At 38.0% G+C, this 16,994-nt stretch overlaps 1 protein-coding gene across 1 annotated transcript; it reads right to left on the reverse strand.

Moving 5' to 3' along the window:
- Positions 1-3,940: 3,940 nt before the first annotated feature.
- On the reverse strand, positions 3,941-12,266 carry LOC129280733 (patched domain-containing protein 3-like). The gene is made up of 4 exons (XM_054916741.2): positions 11,091-12,266; positions 10,345-10,655; positions 8,672-10,013; positions 3,941-8,149 (listed from the first exon to the last, which is right to left on the reverse strand). Exons 1-4 carry the CDS (start codon positions 12,094-12,096, stop codon positions 8,049-8,051), a joined length of 2,760 nt encoding a protein of 919 aa, XP_054772716.2. The 5' UTR covers positions 12,097-12,266; the 3' UTR covers positions 3,941-8,048.
- Between the last annotated feature and the right edge of the window lie 4,728 nt (positions 12,267-16,994).

Here is a 16,994-nt window from a genome sequence, read left to right on the forward strand (position 1 = left end):
ACTTCTCCTCAATACTGTAGTTCGTCCAAGGGCAAACAACTGCACCATAAATTTCAAGTTCAACGATCAGTTCAGATGATTAATCCTGAAAATTGAAAGGGTCTACTGTCCCTCAATTATAGTTTCTTTGAGGAGGGAGGAGACAAAAAAGGGTTGACCTCCTGTGAGTTTTTATATGGTATACAAAGTAAAAAAAAATACGCGAGGTATGTTCTTGAATCATCAAAAAAAAAAACATATAAGAATGCATCGAAACTTAATAATCTCCATTATGGTTTATATTAAAGCAAGGGGCACCCAGTGTAAACATTCATGCAGTTCAAATAATCTTATTCCATAAAAAAAGCGTTATTTTTGGGCCTAATTTGCAATTGTATATTATTATATTGCGTTCTTGCGCCACTTAAAGTGCCATCGGGGTACACGCCTCGTACTCCTATATACCATTGCAAACGAGACTTTTTCTATACTTCTCCATTTCCCCCCTCTTATTCTTCTTGTTCATGTTCTTTGTGTTCTTGATCTTCTTTTCCTTGATTTTTGTTTAAGTTGTTGTTGCTGTTGTTCTTGTTGTTCTTCTTCTTCTTCTCCTCCTCCTCCTCTTCCTCCTCCCCCTCCTTCTCCTCCTTCTTATTTTCTTCCCTTCTATTATGATCGAAAATTAAAAAAAAAATACAGGACTCACTAAAATACACACGTCCCGAGTTGAACGATCAAATACCCGTTCTCGAACGGCGCGCCACTGGAGGGGGCGACCCCCAACAATAGTTATCATGTTTAATATCAAAAGATAAGAAGAAGAGAGAGAAAAAGGGAAATGGCAGGGAATTGGGGATTGAGACGTAGCGCTAAATGTGTTTTCCTCATCTACCCGTTGCTAATCACCCCCCTCCCTCATCCATCAAAGTACCCTAAATTTTCCCCTGAACTTTTTTTTTGATGAGCCCTGACCTTGATCGCGCAGTCAGACTATAGTCCTGGAACTTTGCCCTCGCTTGGTTCGAAACCAAAAGTTTGCCTATTCTATGCAAATTTGAAACCTTCCGGTTTGCACAGCCAGTGGTGTGTTTGGACAAAAAAAAGGGGGGGGGGTAATCAAAGGACACTTTATTGAAAATTGCAAGAGAGCGGAGTGAACGAACAAACAAATGGGCATTTCTTGGTAGCTAAATTAAGCAGGTCCTAAAAAAGTAAATTCAGGCTGATATTCGAGGTCGAGTCTACATGTATATCAATAATGCTGGAAAAATGTAACTTTTATTGCTTTGAAAGAAGGAGGAGAGGGAATTACCCCAGTCAGTAAAACATTCCAACGTGTATAGAGCATACACTGTAACCACGGAGACGCAAACACAGATGTATCTTCATGGTATAGTATGCACATAAATCATCTTCCCTGCTGGAAAGAACAGTATCACACGGTGTGATCACAGTGTGTTCATGTTATAGTGGTCTATTTGAAAATATTATTCATGCTGTTAAAATGCTCAAATTTAGCAGTACGAATATATTTTCACACTGTGGACACCTCGACAGTGTGACTGTTCACAGCGTGTTCACATGGTAGCCCATGTGAATATGTCATTCACACTGTTGGAAATGCTCAAATTTAAGTGTGAAGGTGATTTCACATTGTCTTCCACACTGTGAACTCACGGTAGCACACACTATGGGACACTGCGTTCTTTCCAGTAGGGAATGTAGGCTTTGAAAACTGGATCCCCATAAGTTATGAATAAATGAATGACTGACTGAATAATTTGAACGATTAATTTTTAAATTAGATACCTAAACGTTCGGTATAGAGGTTTACAGCAATCGACGTTGTATAAAATTACCCAGCGCTAGGTAAAAAGAGAAAATGCGCATTTTTGTTGGGTTAAATATAATTGGTAACAAGTAAGCAGGGAGCTTTTTTTTTATACATCGCATAAACTTTGCAGATAAATTATTATGCATCAAACATGCATTTCCGTTTTCACTTGAAATAGACTTTCATTTTAGAGTGAAGTGTGGTTCACGTGCACTATCGAAATTGATTTGTTATGTCTCCATGTTATGGACTGTTTAATTTGAAAACAGCGAATTATTATTGGGTTACCAATCTCGCATGTTTACCCCAAAAAAAGTTTGAAAGAAATAGTTCGGAAACTAGAGCAGGACTAATTTTCTTATCCAGTTGGGTAAGGAGTTTGTTTCAAAATAATGATCCAGTTACCATTACTCAAAGTCTAACCCAACATAGTACGGATTTTAATAAAATTAGGAAATTCAAACAAGCTCAAAGTGGAAAACGTTATGAAAATCAGATGTGAAATAAGAAAGTTGGTACATTTTTAAAGTTTCCATTGGCTATAGATCTTTATACTATGGACTAATTTCACAAGACAGTATACATGGTATAATATGCTCATCCTGATCTGTACATGAAAAAAGATGGATATAATGACGTGCGCCGCTCACCATCCTTATGAATTTCATTATACGAAATCATCGATACTCATATTTTTTCCTGAATATAATTTGAAACAAAGTTTCATTCCCCCTGAACTTGCGGAAGTGTCATTGTTATCAGTGGCGGATCTAGCTTTTCGATATAAAAAAAAGGGGGGGGGGGTTGACAGGTTGGTTTGACCCAATATCGATGAGCTAGGACGTAATGCAACCTACCCCCTCCCCGTAGATCCTGCCTGCGCGACCCTTGTAAACAGGGAAGGGGTAATGGAGTTTGATCCCACACTCCTTAAAAAAATATTTTTAGGGAGCCCGAGGGGGGGGGGGGGGACCCCTAACCCCCTAGATCCACCAATGCTTATAACCTATTGAATTAAGATGAAGAGTGTCCTTATTTCCAAATCTGCAAGCATTGAAAAAATTTACAGTTCATATGATGAAATAAAAGACAAATAGTGAGTGTGTAACAACTTTTATTTGCGTATCACCTTTTTGTGCATGTTATGTTTTATGAAAAGTAAGCAAAAAATTTTATAACCTGATAACTTTCATCCGATTTTGATGGAATTTCAGCGTTATCATCGTTAGATGTTTCTTTTTAAAATCACATCTATATTTTACTGGGGTGGACTTCCCCGATCGAAGAACCAGTCAATAAAACAAAAGAAATAATAAGATATAATGAATCTATTGAATAACTGGAGCGAACTAATAATCAACCTCTATAACTCCATGAAATGAAGTATCAAACAATCAAACAATATCCAATCCATTCCAACGATCGATCAATCAATCAATCAATCACCCAACTAATCAATCAATCAATCAATCAATCAATCAATCAATCAATCAGTAAATCAATCAATCAATCAATCAGTTAATCAATCAATCAGTTAATCAGCCATAAATATAGTCAATTAATCAATCAATTTATAAAAACTAATATATCTATCAAACAACCATTCACTTAATCAATCAATCAATCAATCAATCAGTTATAATTATAGTAAATTAATTAATTTATAATAATCAATATATCTATCAAACAGCCATTCACTCAGTCTATCAATCGATAAATCAATTAATTAATCACGCAACAAATCAATCCATTGATAAACATAATGTCTACTGCAAACGCTAGAAATCAAAATACCATCAATCATTTCAAGAGAATCGAACATAAATCACTTTGTCATCTCCTTTAAAATAAAACAGAATTCTTTTTTATCAATCTGTGCCTCATAAATTGTCCAAGCTTTATATGCGAGAAAGTAAAATCCAATTCTTTTAAGATCCCGCGCAATCATTGACGAATCAGTGTTCCAAAACAATCCTAATTAAATGCATCTTGTAATTCTAATTTAGGGAACACGTCCAAGAACATCTAACAGATTGCTGAAAGATTGTAACTGTTTTTATAAACCTGCACTAAAAAATGATTATCCTTTTTGACAAGAAAGCACAACATCAGACAAAGTCGCATTAGTGTTCGTTTTCATTGTCATATTTTATTGCAGACAGGCCTTTACAATCACATCGTAAACAAATACAACACAATACATTAACTGAATATAATTATGGTGTTTTTTCGTTATCTTGATTGCAACATACTTCTGTGCATCAGGTTTTGATAATCATGTACACGCGAGAGAACATATAGATATCCATCAAAATAAACTTCAAACATGAAATAACGATCATAAATATATAGAACGAAAATGTAATACATTGCGGCTTAAAGTAATCATTAAAATGTATAATCGCCGTGTTGATTTAACACCAACCCGGTATCTTCATAGGACAACCCAAGCGAATTAGTCTTGAAGCAGCACCAATTCGGTATTGGACTGATTAAACACTTCTCTGGTGTTTTGTTATGTGGATACCGTGCTGGTGTTAAATTCACACCATCGCGTTTGAAGTGTACCAATCCTACATCACACAATTTACACTGCAAAAGCGACGGTGTTAACTCACCACCAGTCGGTGTGCTGAGAGCACCACACATTCTGGTGTTAAAAATACACCCTGGACTTTGAATACTACACTACATAGTGTTCAAACAAAGCAGGTATGATAACACGAAGTTAAGTGTAAAGTGTTGGGTGTGGCCCTCTTAAACATTTTGCAGTTAAATCCAAGTCTTGTCTTGACGTATTTCTTCTTCATCTTCGCGTATATTGTAGTGATTTTTGCAAAGCAAATCTCCCTGTGTATTTTTGTTTTTTTCTGTAAAGTAGACTTCATTAAGATCTGCAATCCAGCACCAATCAATAATAATATTCTTTCCTTATTTTTGTGTGTGCTTTTGTCAGGGAATGTGACGTACGCAGCTTCTCAGAACAAGACGAGTCATTCCTAGCTGGCTAGAAACAGTGTAACGGTGTGTTCACATCATATTCACAGTGTATTCATAATGTGTTCACAGTGTGTTCGCACTATATTGACTATGTGTTGATAACGCGTCCTCATTGGGTCCCGTATGTGCACAGTGTGTTCACAATAATTGTTCACGGTGTGTTCACAATGAGTACCCAGTGTGTTCACAATGTGTTGATGGTGTGTTCACGGCGTGTTTACAGTGCGTTGACAATGTGTTCACTGTGTTCACAGTGTGTTCACAGTGTATTCACACTGTGTTTACAGTGTGCCCACATAATCGACTATGTGAATATGTGATTCACACTATTAAAATGCTCAGTGTGAAGATGATTTCAGTGTGTTCAACATTTTGACCACACTGAGTAATACTGTTCTTTCCAGGATAGGGTTTTAGTGACTAAATCATATAAATCTAATAAGCTTAATATCTAATATAATTTGCAAATCACTGAAAGCCTCAAATGTCAACAATAATCATCGAAAAGACAAGACTATACACTTTATCCGTGTATACTTCATACAATTAATGATCAACAAAACTTACATATCGTCCTACAATCATACATTTGATTTGGAATACCAGACGGTCATAATAAGTCAAAATGTGAATAAATAGCCAAACTACAAGTAGGTAGTCTGTTCGCTTTGGAAAGGAAATAATGTGCATGACATATTACAATATAAATTCTCTTATATACATTTATACACTTTTCCAGTCCTTGCACAATCTAAGAAAAAAATATCCACTAAAAGACTACGCTTGGCAATAACCTTCTACTATCTATGAACTGTTCCTTTAGAAATCGGCAGAAATCTACTACTTGCAGAGTTATATTATTGATATAAAGGCACGGTGCTTAAATCTACTTTGGTGAGAGCAAAATAAAATCCCCTCGCAAGAAATACATTTTCTGAAAGCTTTGTTCGACAGGAGTTGAAGTTTTAAGGAATGATAATGCTCAAGTGCAATCTTATGACATCTCAATTAGATTTTCCCGTTAAAAATATGAAATATACTATATTTTTTAAATGAAATATTGAAATGCGTATTCACACACTTCGCGGTATATTTTGCATCCGAGGAGCGTTTCACAACTACTTTTTGCCGACTGGTCTGCTCTCGGCTAATCAGATGCAATCTTTTGCAGTATCTTATAACATCCGGGAGTGAAAATAACTGACAAATTATTAATGAAACTCTCCCGTCTTTATCAACCGAAGAGTTTCCAACACAAGGGGCGTTTCTTGCCGAAAAAGAGAGATTGGTTGGATATTATGCATTGGGTACAACTGAACTCACTACACTAAGTTTACCAATCAAGCATTGCAACTTCCAAATTCAACTACTCGAATCCCAATTTCTCGATAAACAGTTTACACGATTACGTTTCAGAGCTGAGAAAATGTGGATATTACTGTATATTCAATAAATACTGAACTGCTTTTACAAGAGATAAATAATAGTATTCTGAGAATCATAGAAAACAATTATCTGTAACTTTGTTACCATTACTTTGCACAATATAACTACCTGTCCAGTAAAATATATATATCTTTGTATAAAATCTAGACTACTATATTCAGGATTTGCAATGTTTTCAACTGACCAACAGCTGTATGTATTCAGAAACATATATTTCTCATATAAATATATTTATAACGTATAGAAATAATGTCACATTGGTTTGCAATAAGTTGCATTGGTCGTCACTGAAACAGCACTATAAAGTACGTTCACAAACAATGTTCATTTGCCAGCAAACAATATAAACCGAAAGAAAAACAAAGGCGAGACAATTAATTTTCACAAGCTGAAAACAATGCACATAAAGCTGCGACTTATATTAGCAAGGTGTCATTTTATAAATGAAAAATAAATCACAATGAAGAGCCATACATATCACGCGATAAATGTGACAATTACGACGGCGAAACCCAACTCGCTCGACCGACAGCTGTGTGCTTGATATCACATTGACCCAGTCTGTAGTCGTGCGAAATTAGATGCAAGGGTTATCTAAAATGATATTAAATCAAACTTTGATGAAAAACAAATATTCATGCATTCAAATCTGTTAAGAGCTAAACAAAAAAAAAAGGGGGGGGGGCAGGAGTTGCATAACAATCCCTTTGGCTCCGCACAAACCAATAGACGTGGTCACACCACCAAACCAACTCTATAGCTACAGTATGCCATTCTGGAATAGCACAATAACCTTTGACCAGTCTAGGGTCAGCTTTGTTTGTGTAACTGTAACATAAGTAATGCAATCCTAAAATAACCGTTTTTCACGAGAGATAATCCATAGGTGTACGTTTGCAATAAAATAAAAGATGCAAAGACAGGAGTGAAAACAAAAACATTTTACAATGAGTTGAATAAATTTCAAACCATGATCAACTCAGTTGTATAATTCAAGAAGAAAAACAAAGAAAACGAAGCAATCATAATTCTGGTGAAATTTTGTTGCATGCTACCTTAAACTGTGAATATAATATACAATCACTCTTTCATTTGAAAATAGTCTGATATTGTAATCCATAAAGTGACTTAATGTAGACGTGTGTACCTACTTTGTCAACCGCCACACCTATAGGTAGGCCTATGTTATCAGAATAGTCATATAAAATGTACTTGATTGTCAAGATATTCAGTTATTGAATGGTACGAAACTTCTTGGTGACTTTCAGTAAGACGGTATCGAGTTAAAAGTGTTAATTTTTCATAACGTGAAATTGATTTTTTTTAAAAGAATCATGGTGGCAGCAGTGGGATGAATTTCGGTGGACATCATCACATCATGACGCGTCATGATGTAAATCAACTAGTCTATCGGCACAGACCCTTTCATAATTCACATGGGACTTGAGATAAGTCTAAGGGTAGAATTGACTTTGAATCCCAATTCATCTAAAATCATTCTAGATATTCTTTGAAGGTTGATAGAATCCCTAGACTTGTCTACTATTCAGTGAGCTTTACTATGTTTCAAAGAAACAGTTTTTTTTGCCCGGGGTCTGTGGCTGTAAACTATGTACCACCTGCCTTTTTAATCACAATGTAGTTGAGGAAAGGAATATCAAGTCTCTGACTAAAAAAAAAAATCCACACAGCCGTAACATAAAACCATGCATGAATATAAAGAATAGAAACACTGACTTCACAGACACGAAAAATACATGATCTTGGGCTTAAAAAAATTGTTAGACACTCAATTATCTGAGGGGATAGTTGTTACAGGAATATCAAGCAAAGAAAGGGGAACAAAACATTGATCAATCGTTGCGATTTTACCATGTTTGTGTCTATACGCTGCATACGTCCAAGATAGAGGGATAAATAAAGAAAAAGAAAATAGGAAAGATTAATGACATATTATCAGTGATTCACATTCATAATCAGAAGATCTTTTACAAGATGCATGCTACAAAATTTAATCAACTTATTTTAAAGATATTTTCTTATGGAAGCTTCTCTATGAAAATGAGGTATTTCAGATCAACATGCTAATCTACAGCACCTGCTTCATACTTTAACAACTGGATTTCTTAAAGAACACTTTGGTCCAACGGAGACAGGAAAGTATAAATAGGACCTCCCAATGGAAATTGGCTTTGATTCTGAAACCAGTTCTTTATAGAAGTTTTGAAATATTCTATATTTCCGGAATAAGCCGCAAAAGGGCATTTACTGTCAGTAAGTCAATTCCCCTCTAAGTTTGCGAGCAACATCTTTATCATACAACAGAAACCTTCAGGTCAACTACTAAGACTTCTTGCTCTCCTTCAAATACTACAGTATGGTAAGGTAATTTGGTATTGATTTCTCCCGTACCTTTGAGTGATTTGAAGTCCTGAATGTCTTTTTCGCTTGTTGGGAGTGGCGACTTTTCGAAGTACTTCACCTTGTTGTCCTCCTCCTTTTTATGAGGCATACAATGCCCCATGTAGGATAAGATTACGGGAAGGAGCATGAGTCCATGGTACGCTCCGAAAATCATGACAAGGAATAGCGTCTTGAAGAATATGCGAAAGACATAAACAGGTGCAGTCGACAGGACGGATATTGCGAGGATTGACGACAAAGCTCCTTGAAGGATGGGCATTCCGAGTGCCCGCAATGCTGATATGGCGCGATCGTTTGGTTTGTCCTTTGGCGCGATGACAAAGGCGTATGTGATATGCGCCGAGAAGTCTACACTGAAACCGATGCAGAGGATAATGTTTAGCATAGAGATGGGGTCCAGTGGAACATCCCAAAGTGACATGTAACCTATGACCCCTGTATCTATGGAGATAACACAGAATGTTACCCATAATGCACAGACAGGATGAGGTATCATTATCAAGGCGACAAAAAACATGCACGCTAGAGCGATACCTAGAGTTTGAAGGGTGTTTGGCAATACCCCGATATATTGATCATAAACGATAAATGCTGGATTGAATATTGTGAGATTAAAGTTGCTTGCTTTGGCAATGTCTCTGACTTCAATCATCATGTCGCCCTCTCGAGTTGTATTCACCATATCCTTTGACATGACAAGGAACCGAGAGACTTCAATGTCGGTGGCCATTCCATTCGCATCCTTCTTAAAATTGATATCCAATGAGTACTGCTTAAACATTGGTTGCGTCAAGAACTGATTCTGCAGGAGGGTGACGAATGTGGTCTTGTCAACCTCTGTGGTGCCAATGGATTGTTGGAGAAACATCAAGTACATGCGAAGCCATGATTCTGTGAACTGCTTCCCGTAGATATACTCGCTGTCCTCAAACTGTTGGGTCAGGTCCTCGATCTTTTGCTGCGTCTGAGGGTTCCAGTATTCCAACTCATCCTGCATGATGACACCGATGACGGGACCGTACCTCTTGAAGTACTCATCTTCGTAGCTGTAGTAGATGAAAGCAGGAGAGCCATCTCTGGCAAGGCTGTTCAGCTGGAGGCCTTGGGTGATGTGGAAGAGTCCGTAGATGGCACCGGCAATATACGCCAAGTAAGAAAGGACAATCAGGACCTTGAGAGGGCTCTTCATGATGAAGGGTCCGAACTGTTCCCCAAAGAACTTCATGATGCGGTGCTCCATGTCTGCAACCTTGGTCCGTGTCGTCTTGGAGATCCCTCCTGCGCAGAAAATCTGGTAGAACTTGTTGGGTGCCTCTTCCTTAGGCAAAACCTGCAAAAAGATAAATATACATTTGAGATATTTTCTTATTCAACAAAGCAAAAAAAAATTCCTTTTTTAATTTGTTCGGTTTTGATTAATTCAAAGCCTTAGTTCACTTTATAACATCTTATTACTTGTTACTAAGAACCACAGTGTTACCTTGTCTCACTCCACAAAATAGACATGCTTCTGATATCTTTGGGGGTGATTTATTAGCAACCAAATAATTACCAAAATCAATTTTAGGAATACACCTAGCTTGACCAATCAACACAAATTTGATTTAATTGAACTTAAATGTAAAACAAATTGGTTATGAAACGGAGAGCCTCTATCTCACCTTCTTGCAAGTATAGCAGTGCATATTGTTGGCCTCCCTCTCACCAATGTAGGCCATGCAGGCACCAAAGAATGATAGCTGGTAGAAGTAGACGAAGAGCATGGCAACACCGGCATAGATACAGAAGGTCCGGACACCAGGCAAGGAGGTGGTGGCACCGATGATGAAGGCCAACATGTCGGTGAGGTTGGTGATGGTGATGGAGACAGCAGCCTCGGAAAAGGTACGAGCCATGCGCTCCTCGGTTGGGACGTAGATGCTTAGCTGACGCCAGCCGGCGATCATGATGAACATGTTGTCAACACCAACACCTATAGATTGGTGCGGAAGAGAAAATGGTGCCAATATGACTGAAAGACTGACATATGTATAATCATAAGAATGTAGCTCGTAGATAAATGCCTTTGCTATCAGCATTGGAGATGAGAATATTGATTGCTATGATGATATATCATTTAATCTTTTTAGATTTTTCTCACGATCAAGTAGTCTGTCCATGAAAAATATATAACAGGAATTTCTCTATTACTTATCAAAGATTTACTACTACCATTCTACAAAGGAAAAAAAATGTGACAGTTGATGAGGATGGACATCTTGACCCACCAGAAATAATTTTTTCTTAGGTAAACTTGGGAAAATGAATACAAAAATACCTCACGGAAGGCCAACATTTCTTCATGCAAGATCAAGTATCCATTAACTAAACTGAGCTAAGTGAGGTCATGCAGAAAATGACATCTTACCAAGGACAAGGAACGGCATGAGAGAGACAATCTCATTAAACTTGAGTTGGCAGTAGCTGAGAAGTCCAACAGCAGAGATGACTGCAAAAACTGCTGACAGGACCCCAAGGAACCCTAACCATGGTTTACTCAGAACCCAATCCCTCATGATGCAGGAGAGAACAGCAAACATGATCATCAACACAAAGGTGACGGCAAAGCGGGGAATGATGTGGATGCTTGCCTCGGTGATCTCATGGGAGAGTGAGCATGACGTGCTTCTTGCCAGCTTGATATGCTTCATCTCTGTGGAAGATTTCTCGATGAGTTTGTCAAAGACCTTCTCCCAATCCTCAGCAAGAAGATCCTGCTCATTGCTGCCTGTTGAGAGAGTGTAGATCAGCAAGACATTCTTGGCACTCTTGACCATGTCAGTATCCTCATCAACCACCACACCCCCAAGGTTGGGGCCGATGAAGAGCGGGTACTGCGGAGTGTTGAAGTACGGGTAGGTCAAGTTGATGTGGTCAAACATGGCCACATTGTCACGGTAGATGGTCATGATGTTGTTGTCCAGGCAGTGTCCAAGCCACTTCATGCACAGAGTGTCGTAGTTGTCCAGGGTTCCATTGTCGTGGAGAGAGATGGTTCGGATCTTCTCATCCAGCTTCACGATCTCCTCGAACATCTCCTTCTTCATGATGTTGTCTCCCTCTGCTGGTGTGATGATTAATCTTCCTCGTCGGATGAAGAGATCAAGCTCCCGGTTCGGCAGAAACTCTACTCCTTCATCTCCCGTCATGAAAAGCTCCTTCGTTGTCGCTCGATCGTCACGGCTTTGGCTGTTCTCCGGTGTGAAGAGATACTCCACGTTGTCATCAATGATAAAGTGTGTAAATCCGGTCATCAGGAATGTCACCATCGCAAGTGGGATGAGTAAAAAGATGAGCTTATGTTTGTACACTTGGCGTCCAAGTTTGTAGAAGATGCGGCTGATGCAGCGATCCACGCAGTCAAAGTTGGCCATGATGCTGAGTGGTTGGTAATCGCGTTGAATATCTCAAGGAAGTCTGACTTGAAATGATGATATTATTTGTCGGTGTCACCTTTCCCCTCCAGAAGCTTTAGCCGAATGTAACATCAGGGTTTGGTCAGATGCAGATAGCTGAGGTTAAATATTCCACGGTCGTCAAGATCTGTGCCACGATAAAAAAAGCACAAAAATAATTTTCATTACAACATTCAGTAGCAGGGATGATTTTATTATTAAACATTCAAATGCAACTCCCACTTTTGATACATTGCCAAATTGCTAAAACATATGTAATTCTATAAAATGTTCTTGTTTCTCAACAGACATGAAGGGGCGTTTCTTAAATTTTGCACTGCCCCTTGAACTAAGATGCATATCATTCTTTTCATATATATTACTATTCATATTTTACTCTGCTTTTTTAGAAGAGGGACAATAAATTGGCAGGAGTAGCTCATCTGTAGGATTCAAATCTAACTGGGGAATAATAAATATACAAGTCGTTAAACTGAATTTCCTAACTATACTATACTCTCTGACCCTCACACTTATCAATGTCAATTCATTCAAACCACAGTGTCCCCTTCACTTTCTAATTTCGTAGACACGTCAAATTATTGTTTTAGACTTGACAAAGCCTGATAATCCACTACCTTCGTCTCCTTCGATAAAAGATCTTTAAACCGACTTATGACTAAGCTTGCCAGGAGATCAAATTACAACAGGCAGACAGAAATGACTAAAAATCAGCCCCTTTTCTCTCCTCCACTATAATCATTCCCATTTCCTACGTGTAAGGCCAGCCAGCCATCTCACCATTATCCCCCAGCCACAACAAAACGGGTGAACAAACTTTCTCTCATGCATATTCAGTACTGCATCTGCCTCTTCTTTAATATTCATAAGTTAGGAGAAATCCTCATGAATATGTATTGAATTCCCGTTCGCTGGAAGCTGATTGGGCAGCGGACCTCGGCAACCAACGAACACTTTCTCTGATTGGAGTAGATGCGGGTCGACAAACTTTCGCAGCAATACTGACATCAAACCAGTTTCTCGCATGTTTTCATCAAGTAAAATTGAACCTGACAGCGAATACTCAATTTACCAAATGTTTTCATCAACAACATTTTGTTCATTTTCATCATCCTTCGTTCTTCATTTCCTACAAATCTCGGCCTTTTTCCTAAAGTTCAGTAATATTCCGATTTTGTCTGTAAAGGCTAATAAATGTACTTCATATGCAAATTATGTTCCTTCGATCTACATTTACGATTAAAGTATCTTCGTGTTTGATATTAATACTAATGGATGTAGGTTGTCATTTTAAAAAATCGAGTGTATAACTTTTTATAATCAAACATGTTAAAAATGGGCCGCCCGCGCCGCAGTGTCACGCGGTGTGTTCACAATGTGTTCAGTGTGTTCGAAGTGTGTTTGCAATTCAGTGTGACGGTATTTTCACAAACACAATTTGTTCAGTGCGACGGTGTGTTCACATACACAATGTGTTCAGTGTGTCCACAGTGTGTCACAATGTGAACACACTGAACACATTATGAACACACTGAATACAGTGTGTTCACAGTGAGTTCACAATGTGTTTAGTGTGACGGTGTTCACAAACACAATGTGTTCAGTGGGTTCACAGTGTGTTCACAAACACAATGTGTTCAGTGTGTTCACAATGTGTTTAGTGTGACGTTCCGTTCACAATGAGTTCAGTGTGTTCACGATACGTTCACATAGTGAACTATGGGAAAATGTGTTTTACACTATTAATAAAGGTGCTTAACTTCAAGTGTACATTTAATTTAACACTGTGTACATTAGGCTTAGTATTGAGTGTGCACACATTGAGGAACACACTACGGGATAGAAGACGTATGCATTAGGTTGCTAGTCTGCTACTACTGTGATAATAAATTACGCATGAAGGGCGAGGGACAATTATTATTCTATTATTTCACTGGTAGTATATGCATATTATGGAATATAATTCCTGCCGACGATTCGTTCAATGCCATAACTTCATTTTCAGGTCGCCGAACATGTGGCGAATTTACGTAAACGGAAACGCTTGAGCAAGAAATCAATAATTGCTGTACGTGGAACTACTCGACAATGTGTTTTCCACTCTGTAATTATGATATTTTGATGAATGTACGTATATCAGAGATCACAGCTGCTGTTCCCTGTTTAAATAAGTATATTTATTGAGGTTATTTGTTAGCCTGATTGCGTCTTTCTCGAACACCTAGTGTAAAAACGTTTTTTTCTTTTTAATTGTCTAAACCTGGCTTTATATCTGAAGTGATCAGACATTCTTTAAAGTTTATAAACGAAATTGAAATATTAAAGATCTATCTTGAAATTCAAATATTTAAACCTATTGTTTTAAAGTTAGACATTTTCTTCTATATATTAATATATATATAGATTGCAAATTCTCTTCAAGCTCCTGAGAGCCATCAATAAGTTCATACAGTAAACTGGCTCGTATAGAATTTATACAAAATGCCGTTTAATCGTTGTTTTGCTGGACGTGTAAACTTGTTTAAAGAAACAAAAGAAAAACGAAAACTGAAAGCGAGATGGTGAAGCGATCAAACTTGTAAATGGGGCGCTTTTGTTTTTGTATAGTGAAATTGAAGGATTTCGTGTATATTTTTTTGGTGAATTTTATGGAAAATTTTAACTAAAAATGGTAGGATTTCAAAATTTCTGCCTGCCTCCCCCCGCCGCGTACAACCATTGATACAAATGATTGAAATGTAAATATCAACGGAGCATATTTGCACAATTTTCGTTTTTCCATTATAACTTTATTAACATGAGAGCTAGGCTAAAAGAGGGTGGAGTCCGATCTTATTGAAAGGAAATGAGGCACAGAAACCTTCAAAATCCTGCGGCTTTAATTTTTGTTTTCACGAATTCTTTTATCCTAATGAATCCAATCATGCAGTCATTATATTATTCATGCGATTACTGATTTCAATTGCAAATTTACCTGTGGGGCACATCAAGGGAACAATGCTCTTCGAATGTCACTTCGAAAGAGTTTTTACCAAAGGTGACAGATCGTTTGACGTACCATCTTGATACAGGCCTCCGACCCATCCCTTTTCCACCCACCTTAAACTTCGCCCACCTATACTACGATTTATCGAGTGTTTTTCACCTCAATATTCTCCTTGATAAGATATTACTTGGTCAGAATGGATTTCAAGGTGTTTTTCAGTCAACGAGTTCAATATCATCAGGTTTTTTTGTTTTTTTTATCTGGGCCTCGGAAATGAGTAACATCTGTCTCTCCCCCGCTCCAATCTTTCAGGAAAAACAGTTTCAGCATAACAAAAGTTCAAATCTGGCCAAAATAAACGTCGCGAATTGAAGGATTGACTAAAGTATGCAATATGGAGAAAAAGTACAGGAATGTTCTCTTTAAGTCTACTCTAATATATACCACCCCCCTGAAAAGAGAGTGACGTCACTATGTAAGGGTTCTTTACGCACAGTTATAACTCCTAAATGTGCTTAATCTAAAGAATATATGGAGCCTAATATGATTTGTGTAACGGCGATGGGCGAATATCTAGCTTGGTTTATTTTTCTTCCCTTTTGCTGCTAATTTTGGTCAAAATAATAAAGTATTCCGAAGACATGAAATAAGTAATAAACAGTATAGTAGTTTCTTTTCGGAGTGATGTCAAAATAAGCTCCACTCTGAAAGAAAATATTTTCCCTACTTTCAGAGGACAGGTCCTTTTGGCCTCTCCAATCAAGACCATGTCTCTGTTATTCTGGTCATGTTCACCTTCAAACTTTGTCAAAGACGTATTATATTTCAACATGATTGCCAAGGGAGTAAATCTCGGCTGTCGTTTTCATGACATGTTCAAGAACTCCAATCAGGTCGTGGGGAAACTGAAACAAACAGAAAACACAGCCGAAGCCAAATTCAAGAACACGTTCTTGACCGTAGCACTTCTGTCCTTGGCTACAAGTTGCGGTGCTGTGAGAGAATATAATCGAGTTGGGGGGGGGGGGGGTAGCAGGGGTGATTTTATTATTAACCCCCAACTGTCGTTTTGTCGCAACAGTATGCTAATAAAACGGTAGTAAAAGAGACTACCTCCGGTTAGGTAGAGTGCCCGCAGGTATACAGGGACGGATGGCATAAAAATTAATATCTTTAATACTACTTGATCTCAAGTTCAACTCAGCAACTATACATTGCAGCCAGAAATTAAGCAAAGAGGGGAAGAGAGAACAATTAACTTCAACTCTGGAAATTGAAGACTAGATATCCTCCAGTCCAGGCAGGCCGACCAATGCCTACTCATCAGCCATGCAGCCAGATTCTTCATTGGTAGCATACTTGTTCGCGGTCAACGTCTGTGATATAAATCGGCGTGAACTGATATAGGACATCGATCTGGAACACCAAAGGTAGCTCCGTCCATTGTCAATGAACTACCATTCAGTTATAGGTAATCAGACCTCTATGTATACTAAACCAATGCTCCAAAGATCACGACGAACTCCATGCTATGAATATGATAGGTCCGACAAGTTTATCTTGGGAGACTGTCAGGTGTTGTTTCATTGATGAGCGTTTACGTCATCAATCCGTAACTTCAGGGTAGACACGTGGGAATGCAATATGAGAAGGGCATGTGTGTATAGCAGAGTGCACGATCATGCATACACTATAATATTTGTCTATAGGTATAGATGAGTTTTATTGAATAGAAAATGCTTTTGTCATACAGTCAATGTGTCAACTTGAGAATCAGTGACGACACACCGTAGAAACATCAAAAAGTCGTCAAGTTCTGAACATCGTGACGTCACACTATTAAAGATTTACCAAGAAATGTGTTGTGCAG

Source organism: Lytechinus pictus, chromosome 17, assembly GCF_037042905.1.
Source record: "Lytechinus pictus isolate F3 Inbred chromosome 17, Lp3.0, whole genome shotgun sequence".
NCBI lineage: Eukaryota > Metazoa > Echinodermata > Echinoidea > Temnopleuroida > Toxopneustidae > Lytechinus > Lytechinus pictus.